This window comes from Arachis ipaensis, chromosome B09 (genome assembly GCF_000816755.2).
Source record: "Arachis ipaensis cultivar K30076 chromosome B09, Araip1.1, whole genome shotgun sequence".
NCBI lineage: Eukaryota > Viridiplantae > Streptophyta > Magnoliopsida > Fabales > Fabaceae > Arachis > Arachis ipaensis.
Window position 1 is genome coordinate 114,314,509 of NC_029793.2, and position 11,487 is coordinate 114,325,995.

The following is an 11,487-nucleotide window of genomic DNA, read 5'->3' on the forward strand; positions in this document are numbered from 1 at the left end:
TCAGGCCCCGGTTCCCAGGGTTCTAGTATTCCCTATTCTAAGCCTACTCAGATCAGAACTAAACTAGTTGATTCTCTTTCGCCTATCGGCCGGCTTTAAGCCATTTTCTGCTGAGATCCCAAGTCTCCAAGTGGGCCCTCTTGGCCACCCGCGACCTTGGCTTTTTAGAGAATCCCGCTCCTGTGTCGTGGGACTTGTAACTCGTTACCATTTGTAGTTTAAAAATTTCACCTAACGCTTATAATGAAATATTCTAAGCGACTTAATATTACTAACAATTCTAATTCATCTTGAAGAAAATAAATTTTATTTACTAACCTCTTCAGTGATGCTTGATGAGCGGATAATTTATACGATTTTTGGCATTGTTTTTACATAGTTTTCAGTATGATTTAGTTAGTTTTTAGTATATTTTTATTAGTTTTTAATTAAAATTCACATTTCTGGACTTTACTATGAGTTTGTGTATTTTTCTGTGATTTCAGGTATTTTCTGGCTGAAATTGAAGGACTTGAGCAAAAATCAGATTCAGAAGTTGAAGAAGGACTGCAGATGTTGTTGGATTCTGACCTCTCTGCACTCAAAGTGGATTTTCTGGAGCTACAGAACTCCAAATGGCGCGCTCTTAATTGCGTTGGAAAGTAGACATCCAGGACTTTCCAGAAATATATAATAGTCCATACTTTGATTAAGGATAGATGACGTAAACTAGCGTTGAACGCCAGTTCCATGTTGCATTCTGGAGTCAAACGCCAGAAACAGGTTGCAAAGTGGAGTTAAACGCCAGAAACAGGTTACAAACTGGCGTTAAACTCCAAGAAAAAACCTCTACACGTGTAAAGCTCAATGCTCAGTCCAAGCACACACCAAGTGGGCTCCGGAAGTGGATTTCTGCATCATTTACTCATTTCTGTAAACCCTAGTAACTAGTTTAGTATAAATAGGACTTTTTACTATCTTTGTAAGAGCATCTTTGATTAGTTTTATGCTATCTTAGACTTTCATGGGGGCTGGCCATTCGGCCATGCCTGGACCATTATCACTTATGTATTTTCAACGGTAGAGTTTCTACACACCATAGATTAAGGTGTGGAGCTCTGCTGTTCCTCATGGATTAATGCAAAGTACTACTGTTTTTCTATTCAATACAAACTTATTCCGCTTATAAGATATTCATTCGCACTTCAATGTGAATGTGATGATCGTGACAATCATCATCATTCCCAACTTATGAACGCGTGCCTGACAACCACTTCCGTTCTACCTTAGATTGAATGGGTATCTCTTGGATATCTAATACAGGGGACCGAGTCCGAGATATTAGAATCTTCGTGGTATAAGTTAGAACCCATGAATGGCCATTCCTGAGATCCGGAAAGTCTAAACCTTGTCTGTGATATTCCGAGTAGGATCTGGGAAGGGATGGCTGTGACGAGCTTCAAACTCGCGAGTGCTGGGCGTAATGACAGACGCAAAAGGATCAATGGATCCTATTCCAGTATGATCGAGAACCGACAGATGAATAGTCGTGCTGTGACAGAGCATCTTGGACCATTTTCACTGAGAGGACGGGAAGTAACCATTGACAACGGTGATGCCCAACATACAGCTTACCATGGAATGGAGTAGGAATGATTGGATGAAGACAACAGGAAAACAAAGGTTCAAAGGAACGAAAGCATCTCTATACGCTTATCTGAAACTCTCACCAATGAATTCCATAAGTATCTCTATCCTATTTTAATTATCTTTTAGTACACTATAATCTCTTAATACATTTGAATCCGCCTGATTGAGATTTACAAGGTGACCATAGCTTGCTTCAAGCCGACAATCTCCGTGGGATCGAACCTTACTCACGTAAGGTTTATTACTTGGACGACCCAGTGCACTTGCTGGTCAGTTGTGCGAAGTTGTGACAAAGAATTAAGATTATGAACATGCGTATAAAGTTTTCAGCGCCGTTACCAATGAATGAAACCGTCACGATTTCTGCGCACCAAGTTCTTGGCGCCATTGCCGGGGATTGTTCGAGTTTGGACAACTGACGGTTCATCTTGTTGCTCAGATTAGGTAATTTTATTTTAATTTTAACCTTTTTTTTACTCTTTTATTTTCAAAAAATACAAAAAAATAATTTCTTCTTTTTCATTTTTCCTAATTAATTTTCGAAAAATAAAAAAAATTAATAAAATCATAAAACCAAAAAATATTTTGTGTTTCTTGTTTGAGCTTTAAGTTTGGTGTCAATTGCATCTTTTTAATTTTCTAAAAAAATTGTTTTCGAAAATTTCATGCATTGCATTCTTCATGATCTTCAAGTCGTTCTTAGCCAGTCTTCTTATTTGATCTTCATATTTTCTTGTTTTATATCTTTTCTTGTTTTTCATATGCATTCTTGAATCATTAATGTCTAAAGAATAAAAATTTTTAAGTTTGGTGTCTTGCATGTTTTCTTTTCTTGAAAATTTTTCAAAAATAAGTTCTTGGTGTTCATCTTGACATTCAAAGTGTTCTTGGTGTTCATCTTGATATTCAAAGTATTCTTGCATATTTTTCTTGTTTTGATTCATAATTTTCATGCATTGAGTCTTTTTTATGTTTTTCTCACTCATCATTAAAATTCAAAAATAAAAAAAATATCTTTCCCTTTTTCACTCATAAATTTTCGAAAATTTGAGTTGACTTTTTCAAAACTTTTTAAAATTTAGTTATTTCTTATGAGTCAAATCAAATTTTCAATTTAAAAATTCTATCTTTTTCAAATCTTTTTCAAAAATCAAATCTTTTTCAATTTTTCCTTCATATTTTCGAAAACTTTATGATTGATTTTCAAAATCTTTTCCTTATTTTGTTCTAAACTTTCAAAATCTTTACTAACAATTAATGTGATTGATTCAAAAATTTTAAAAGTTTGTTACTTGCCTCTTAAGAAAGGTTCAATATTTAATTTTTAAATCATATCTTTTTGTTTCTTGTTAGTCAAGTAATCAACTTTAATTTTCAAAATCAAATCTTTTTAAATTTCTTTTTCAAATCTTTTTCAAATTAAGTTTAAATCATATCTTTTTCAAAATTAATTTCAAAATCTTTTCTAACTTCCTATCTTTTCAAAATTTAATTTTCAAATCTTTTTCAACCAATCCTATCTTTTTGTTTCAATCACATCTTTTTAAATTTCAATCACATCTTTTTCAAAATTTGATTTTCAAATCTTTTTCAATTAACCACTTAACTTTTTATTTGATTCTTATCTTTTTCAAAACTGCCTAACTAACTCTCTACCTTTAATTTTTGAAAACCCTTTCCTCCTTTTTCAAAATTTCATTTTAATTAACTAATTGTTTTTAATTTTAATTTAATTCAATTTTAATTTTAATTTTTGAATTTTCAATTTAATTTTAACATATTCTTATTTTATTTTATTAAATTTTTGAATTCTTTTCTTTCTCATCTCCTTCTATTTATTTATTCATCTACTAACACTTCTCTTCCACCTAAAAAAATTTCGAACCCCATCTTCCTTTCTATGTTCAAATTTTTCCTCTTCTCCTTCTTACATTCCTATCTTCTTCTAATCACATAAAGGAATCTCTATTCTGTGACATAGAGGATTCTATATTTTCTCTGTTTTCTTCTTTTTCATATGAGCAGGAACAAGGATAAGAACATTCTTATTGAAGTTGATCCTGAACCTGAAAGGACTCTGAAGAGAAAACTAAGGGAAGCCAAAGCACAACTCTCGGGAGAAAATCTGACAAAAATTTTCGAAAAAGAAGGAGACATGGCCGAAAATAATAACAATGCAAGGAAGATGCTTGGTGACTTTACTGCACCAAATTCCAATTTACATGGAAGAAGCATCTCAATCCCTGCCATTGGAGCAAACAATTTTGAGCTTAAGTCTCAATTAGTTTCTCTGATGCAACAGAATTGCAAGTTTCATGGACTTCCATTAGAAGATCCTTTTCAGTTCTTAATTGAATTCTTGTAGATCTGTGATACTGTTAAGACCAATGGGGTTGATCCCGAGGTCTACAGGCTTATGCTTTTCCCGTTTGCTGTAAGAGACAGAGCTAGAGTATGGTTGGACTCTCAACTTAAAGATAGCCTGAACTCTTGGGATAAGCTGGTCACAGCTTTCTTAGCCAAGTTCTTTCCTCCTCAAAAGCTTAGCAAGCTTAGAGTAGATGTTCAAACCTTCAGACAAAAGGAAGGTGAATCCCTCTATGAAGCTTGGGAGAGATACAAGGAACTGACCAAAAGGTGTCCTTCTGACATGCTTTCAGAATGGACCATCCTGGATATCTTCTATGATGGTCTGTCTGAACTATCTAAGATGTCATTGGACCATTCTGCAGGTGGATCTATTCACCTAAAGAAAACGCCTGCAGAAGCTCAAGAGCTCATTGACATGGTTGCAAATAACCAGTTCATGTACACTTCTGAAAGGAATCCTGTGAATAATGGGACGTCTATGAGGAAGGGAGTTCTTGAAATTGATACTCTGAATGCCATATTGGCTCAGAACAAAATATTGACTCAGCAAGTTAATATGATTTCTCAGAGTCTGAATGGAGTGCAAGCTGCATCCAACAGTACTCAAGAGGCATCTTCTGAAGAAGAAGCTTATGATCCTGAGAACCCTGCAATAGCAGAGGTGAATTACATGGGTGAACCCTATGGAAACACCTATAATCCCTCATGAAGAAATCACCCAAATCTCTCATGGAAGGATCAACAAAAGCCTCAACAAGGCTTTAACAATGGTGGAAGAAACAGGTTTAGCAATAGCAAGCCTTTTCCATCATCCACTCAACAAAAGACAGAGAGTTCTGAGCAGGATCCATCTAACTTAGCAAACATAGTCTCTGATCTATCTAAGGCCACTCTAAGTTTCATGAATGAAACAAGATCCTCCATTAGAAATTTGGAGGCACAAGTGGTCCAGCTGAGTAAAAGAGTCACTGAAACCCCTCCTAGTACTCTCTCAAGCAATACAAAAGAGAATCCAAAAAGAGAGTGCAAGGCCATTGATTTAACCATCATGGCCGAACCTACAAGGGAGGGAGAGGACGTGAATCCCAGTGAGGAAGACCTCCTGGGACATTCAGTGATCAATAAAGAGTTCCTCAATGAGGACCTGAAGGAATCTGAGGCTCATCTAGAGACCATAGAGATTCCATTGAACCTCCTTATGCCCTTCATGAGCTCTGATGAGTATTCTTCTTCTAAAGAGAATGAGGATGTTACTGAAGAGCAAGTTGCCAAGTACCTTGGTGCAATCATGAAGTTGAATGCCAAATTATTTGGTAATGAGACTTGGGAAGATGAACCCCCCTTGCTCACCAATGAACTGAGTGATCTGGATCAACTGAGATTGTCTCAGAAGAAACAGGATCCTGGAAAGTTCTTAATACCTTGTACCATAGGCACCATGACCTTTGAGAAGGCTCTATGTGACCTTGGATCAGGGATAAACCTCATGCCACTCTCTGTAATGGAGAAACTGGGAATCTTTGAGGTGCAAGCTGCCAGAATCTCATTAGAGATGGCAGAAAACTCTAGAAAACAAGCTTATGGACAAGTAGAGGACGTGCTAGTAAAGGTTGAAGGCCTTTACATCCCTGCTGATTTCATAATCCTGGATACTGGGAAGGATGAGGACGAATCCATCATCCTTGGAAGACCTTTCCTAGCCACAGCAAGAGCTGTTATTGACGTGGACAGAGGAGAATTAGTCCTTCAACTGAATGAGGACAACCTTGTGTTTAAAACTCAAGGATCTCCTTCTGTAACCATGGAGAGGAAGCATGAAAAGCTTCTCTCACTGCAGAGTCAACCAAAGCCCCCACAGTCAAACTCTAAGTTTGGTGTTGGGAGACCACAACCAAACTCTAAGTTTGGTGTTGAACCCCCACATTCAAACTCTAAGTTTGGTGTTTGGAGGTTCCAACAATGCTCTGAACATCTGTGAGGCTCCATGAGAGCTCACCGTCAAGCTATTGACATTAAAGAAGCGCTTGTTGGGAGGCAACCCAATGTTATCTAATTATATTTATTTATTTTCTATTGTTATTTTATGTTTTCTTTAGGTTGATGATCATGTGAAGTCACAAAAACTACTGAAAAATAAAAAACATAATGAAAAATAGAATGAAAAATAGCACACCCTGGAAGAGAATAGTCTGGCATTTAAACGCCAGAAACAAGCATCTGTCTGGCATTTAACGCTAGAAACAGGCACCAAGCTGGCGTTTAACGCCAGAAACAAGCATCTACCTGGCGTTAAACACCAGAACAGAGCATGGAAGTGGCGTTTAACGCCAGAAACAGGCAGCAGTCTGGCGTTAAACGCCAGGATTGCATGTATAGGTCATTTTTCACGTCTAAAGGGTACAGGGATCAAAAATCCTTGACACCTCAGGATCTGTGGACCCCACAGGATCCCCACCTAACCCTATTCTCTCCTCTTCACACCTTTTCATAACTCTCTTCCCCAAATTAACCTCCACCAATCACCTCCATTACTCTTCCAAAACCATCATACAACCCACCTACACCCACCCACTCAAATTCAAACCACTCACACCTCTCCATCTCATCTATTTTCTTCTTCTACTACTACTTTCTTTCTTTTGCTCGGGGACGAGCAAACATTTTAAGTTTGGTGTGGAAAAAGCAGTGCTTTTTTTTGTTTTTCCATAACCACTAATATCTCAAGGGATGCACTTTCCTCCACAAAACTATTGGGAACAAATCAACACTTCCCGAGGAGAATTAAGTTCCAACATGGGACAACTAAGGGTGGAGCACCAAGAGCACTCCATCATCCTCCGTGAAATTAGAGAAAATCAAAGAGCTATGAGGGAGGAGCAAGAAAGACAAGGAAGAGACATAGAGGAGCTCAAGAGCACTATTGGTTCTTCAAGAAGAGGAAGACGCCACCCTCACTAAGGTGGACTCATTCCTTAATCTCCTTGTTTATTTATTCAGGACTTTCCAGAAATATATAATAGTCCATACTTTGATTAAGGATAGATGATGTAAACTGGCGTTGAACGCCAATTCCATGCTGCATTCTGGAGTCAAACGCCAGAAACAGGTTGCAAAGTAGAGTTAAACGCCAGAAACAGGTTACAAACTGGCGTTCAACTCCAAGAAAGACCTCTACACGTGTAAAGCTCAATGCTCAGTCCAAGCACACACCAAGTGGGCCCCAGAAGTGGATTTCTGCATCATTTACTCATTTCTGTAAACCCTAGTAACTAGTTTAGTATAAATAGGACTTTTTACTATCTTTGTAAGAGCATCTTTGATTAGTTTTATGCTATCTTAGACTTTCATGGGGCCTGGCCATTCGACCATGCCTGGACCATTATCACTTATGTATTTTCAACGGTAGAGTTTCTACACACCATAGATTAAGGTGTGGAGCTCTGCTGTTCCTCATGGATTAATACAAAGTACTACTGTTTTTCTATTCAATACAAACTTATTCCGCTTCTAAGATCTTCATTCGCACTTCAATGTGAATGTGATGATCGTGACAATCATCATCATTCCCAACTTATAAACGCGTGCCTGACAACCACTTCCGTTCTACCTTAGATTGAATGGGTATCTCTTGGATATCTAATACAGGGGACCGAGTCCGAGATATTAGAATCTTCGTGGTATAAGTTAGAACCCATGGATGGCCATTCCTGAGATCCGGAAATTCTAAACCTTGTCTGTGGTATTCCGAGTAGGATCTGGGAAGGGATGGCTGTGACGAGCTTCAAACTCGCGAGTGCTGGGCGTAATGACAGACGCAAAAGGATCAATGGATCCTATTCCAGTATGATCGAGAACCGATAGATGAATAGCCGTGCTGTGACAGAGCATCTTGGACCATTTTCACTGAGAGGACGGGAAGTAACCATTGACAACGGTGATGCCCAACATACAGCTTGCCATGGAAAGGAGTAGGAATGATTGGATGAAGACAGCAGGAAAGCAGAGGTTCAGAGGAACGAAAGCATCTCTATACGCTTATTTGAAACTCTCACCAATGAATTACATAAGTATCTCTATCCTATTTTAATTATCTTTTAGTACACTATAATCTCTTAATACATTTGAATCCGCCTGACTGAGATTTACAAGGTGACCATAGCTTACTTCAAGCCTACAATCTCCGTGGGATCGAACCTTACTCACGTAAGGTTTATTACTTAGACGACCCAGTACACTTGCTGATCAGTTGTGCGAAGTTGTGACAAAGAATTAAGATTATGAACGTGCGTATAAAGTTTTCAGCGCCGTTATCAAGGAATGGAACCGTCACGATTTCTGCGCACCAATGCTACCAGCAATATAGACAACTCCATGTAATCGATAGATACGATTTGAATCGCCCTCCATGTTTGCAGTTTTGAATTTTTGCGGTGTTATTGCCTAACTTTTCTCTCTTGGGTGTAGTTTGGGAGTGGAAGAAGTTGTGAATTGTAATTCAAAATAATTGAATTCGAATTGTATATATAGGTACACAACTAGTAAATCGAATCTATTTCATTCGATTTACCTAACACTTCGTTTCCTATAAATTGAAACTACTCAATTTAATTTACTATGGGCTATAAATCAAAGCCTTTTAATTCGATTTACCATGGGTCTTAAATCAAAGCTCATTGATTTGATTTATTGGGGACTATTTAACTAAAATAGCTTTTCATAGTAAATCGAAACTAATAAATTTGATTTACTAGTGTACCTACTAATTCAAATCCAATTGATGATTCGATTTACATTAAAAGAGTGTAAATCGAATGAATTTAATTCGATTTATATAAATATACAAACAAAACATGTAAGTAACCTGTTTGCATTTAGGACATTCATATAATTTAGGACATTCATATAATATGAGCTTCGTTTAATTTTTTTAATTTAAAATTACTGAATTTAAATTGTTAATTTTTTTGAAACTGAATAAACATTTAAAATAATTTTTACTTTAAAAAGAGCAGAACAAAACTTGGTGGCAATGCCTAACTTGGGCAATGGCCAATTGGAGAAGAGGGAACATGGTGTATAAATTAAATGGCAAGTAGCAACGTAGCTATAGGCATGTGAAGAAGTCTCAAATTGCAGAGTACATGGTTTTTGAATAATGTTGAAGAGAGTTTTTCCTTTCGTGTGAAAAGCAGGTGCACCAAACGGTACGTGAATAATTGTGCTACAATTATAACAGCGCTATTTTCATTAAATGCTGGAAGCAGTTAGCAGTTGAGACTCCATTAATGCAAGCTGTGGGGTATTCGCTTATAAAATCCTCTTCATGCTTAAAGGAGACTTCACTACTCTCATCCCCAACGAGGATTGGAGAACAAACATTGAAGAGTGTGTGTGTCAGTGATCGAAGAAAAATGGTACGAGTTGACAAAAGAGTTGCAGCAGTGTTGCTGTTGCTGTGTGTTAATGCTTTTGTGGCCAATGTTGTGGTTGCAAGGAATGTGGCGAGTGTGAATGAGGAGAAGAACTTCGGATTTGGAAAGGGAGGTGGTTTTGGAGGAGGGTTTGGTGGTGGTGGAGGAGCTGGTGGTGGTTTTGGGGGTGGCTTTGGAGGTGGTGCAGGCGGTGGGGCTGGAGGTGGAGGAGGCTTTGGTGGGGGTGCAGGTGGCGGTGGGGGACATGGACTTGGAGGAGGTGTTGGTGGTGGGTTTGGTTGGTGGAGGACATGGCATTGGTGGTGGAATAGGGAAGGGTGGAGGACTTGGTGGTGGTGGCGGCTTTGGAAAAGGTGGTGGTCTTGGTGGAGGACATGGGTTCGGTGGCGGTGCCGGTGGCGGATTTGGAAAGGGTGGAGGTCTTGGTGGTGGACACGGTGGTGGTGCCGGTGGTGGTGCCGGTGGTGGTTTTGGAAAAGGTGGAGGACTTGGCGGTGGTGTTGGTGGAGGACATGGAATTGGTGGTGGTGCCGGTGGTGGGTTTGGAAAGGGTGGTGGACTTGGAGGTGGAATTGGCAAAGGGGGAGGATTAGGTGGCGGTGCTGGTGGCGGCTTTGGAAAAGGTGGTGGTTTAGGTGGTGGTGTTGGTGGTGGATTTGGAAAGGGTGGTGGCCTTGGAGGAGGAATTGGCAAAGGTGGTGGTTTTGGTGGCGGTGTTGGAGGAGGCTCAGGTGGCGGTGTTGGAGGAGGATTTGGTAAAGGTGGAGGTTTCGGTGGTGGTATTGGAGGGGGATCTGGTGGTGGCTTCGGAGGAGGTGGAGGTGGAGGTGGAGGTGGAGGTGGAGGTGGAGGATTTGGCGGAGGAGCAGGAGGTGGGTTTGGTGGAGGAGCTGGTGGGGGAGCTGACCACTGAGTGCTTTTTACGTTGCATGCAATGCATGAAACTTTATTATATCAATCATATTATAGTGTTCCTCATATATACTATTTTATTTAATTTGTTGCACTTGCAATATAATTCTGAATTGGTTTTTGTCAAAAGTTTATGCATGAGAAAAATATTTACGCTTTAATAATATTTTGTTATAATATTCATTGATGTACTTCTCCTTGCCGATATTAAAGTTTAATGAAAGAATTAGACATTTTCTTCCCTTTTATGTGTCTTACGTTGCCAATATATGAGAGTTAATCTTTCTGTCATCTCCAATTTCAATCACAAACATAAGCAACAAAGTTACAATTCTTGAATGTAATACTTGAGAACATAAATTTGAGTGTAATAATACAGCACTTGATATAATCCCAAAACCAAGGAGTAGGATCAAAATGATAAAAAAATTTAAAATTATATCGTAAAATAAATGAACCATGAAATTAATTGATATATGATGGTTTTCCCCTGTGCTGATAATTAAAAAGATAAACAGAAAAACGGCTCGTCACTGTCGAATATATGGGTATGAAAGATCATTTTCTAATAAGTAGTACGTAGGATTTACTTGGCAAAAATTGAATGAGTACGCGCTTTGAAAAGTTTGTGTATCGTTTTATTCTTCACGGCACAATATTTTATCCTTTCAACAATAATAATAAGGAAGAAAACATTTATTATTTGCGTAACCAGCTAACAGATCTTGTGAATTGTCCTTTTCAGTTGCATTCTAATCTTTATGTTATAAAATTCTTTTTTGTTCTTAAAACTTAAAAGTGAAGAGGAAATAGACAAAGATGATCTGCTTCTTCATGTTCATGTGGCTAATTTGGTTGTCACGAGAAGTAGTGACTAACAAAAGTTATTATTTTTAATTAATATTTGATAAAAGTAGCTGGTTTCTTAACATTTTTTTTATATTCATCAATAAGGTTTGGACTAAATATGGGATCTACTAATTATAAGATCCACACAAATATTTTATCAATATAATGGTAAAAATCAATTAAAAAAAGTTGAAATTTACAAATTCTTTTCCATCCTTATTCTCATTGTGTTTCTTCCTTTCGAGAGGCGAAAGGAAATATATATGTAATGAGAATATACACCTGGGATATATAT

General features: G+C 37.9%; 1 protein-coding gene across 1 annotated transcript; it reads left to right on the forward strand.

Annotated features, from left to right (window-relative positions):
- On the forward strand, window positions 9,411–10,344 carry LOC107615861 (glycine-rich cell wall structural protein). The gene is made up of 2 exons (XM_021111975.1): window positions 9,411–9,699; window positions 9,743–10,344. The coding sequence occupies exons 1-2, from the start codon at window positions 9,411–9,413 to the stop codon at window positions 10,342–10,344; spliced, it is 891 nt and encodes a 296-aa protein (XP_020967634.1).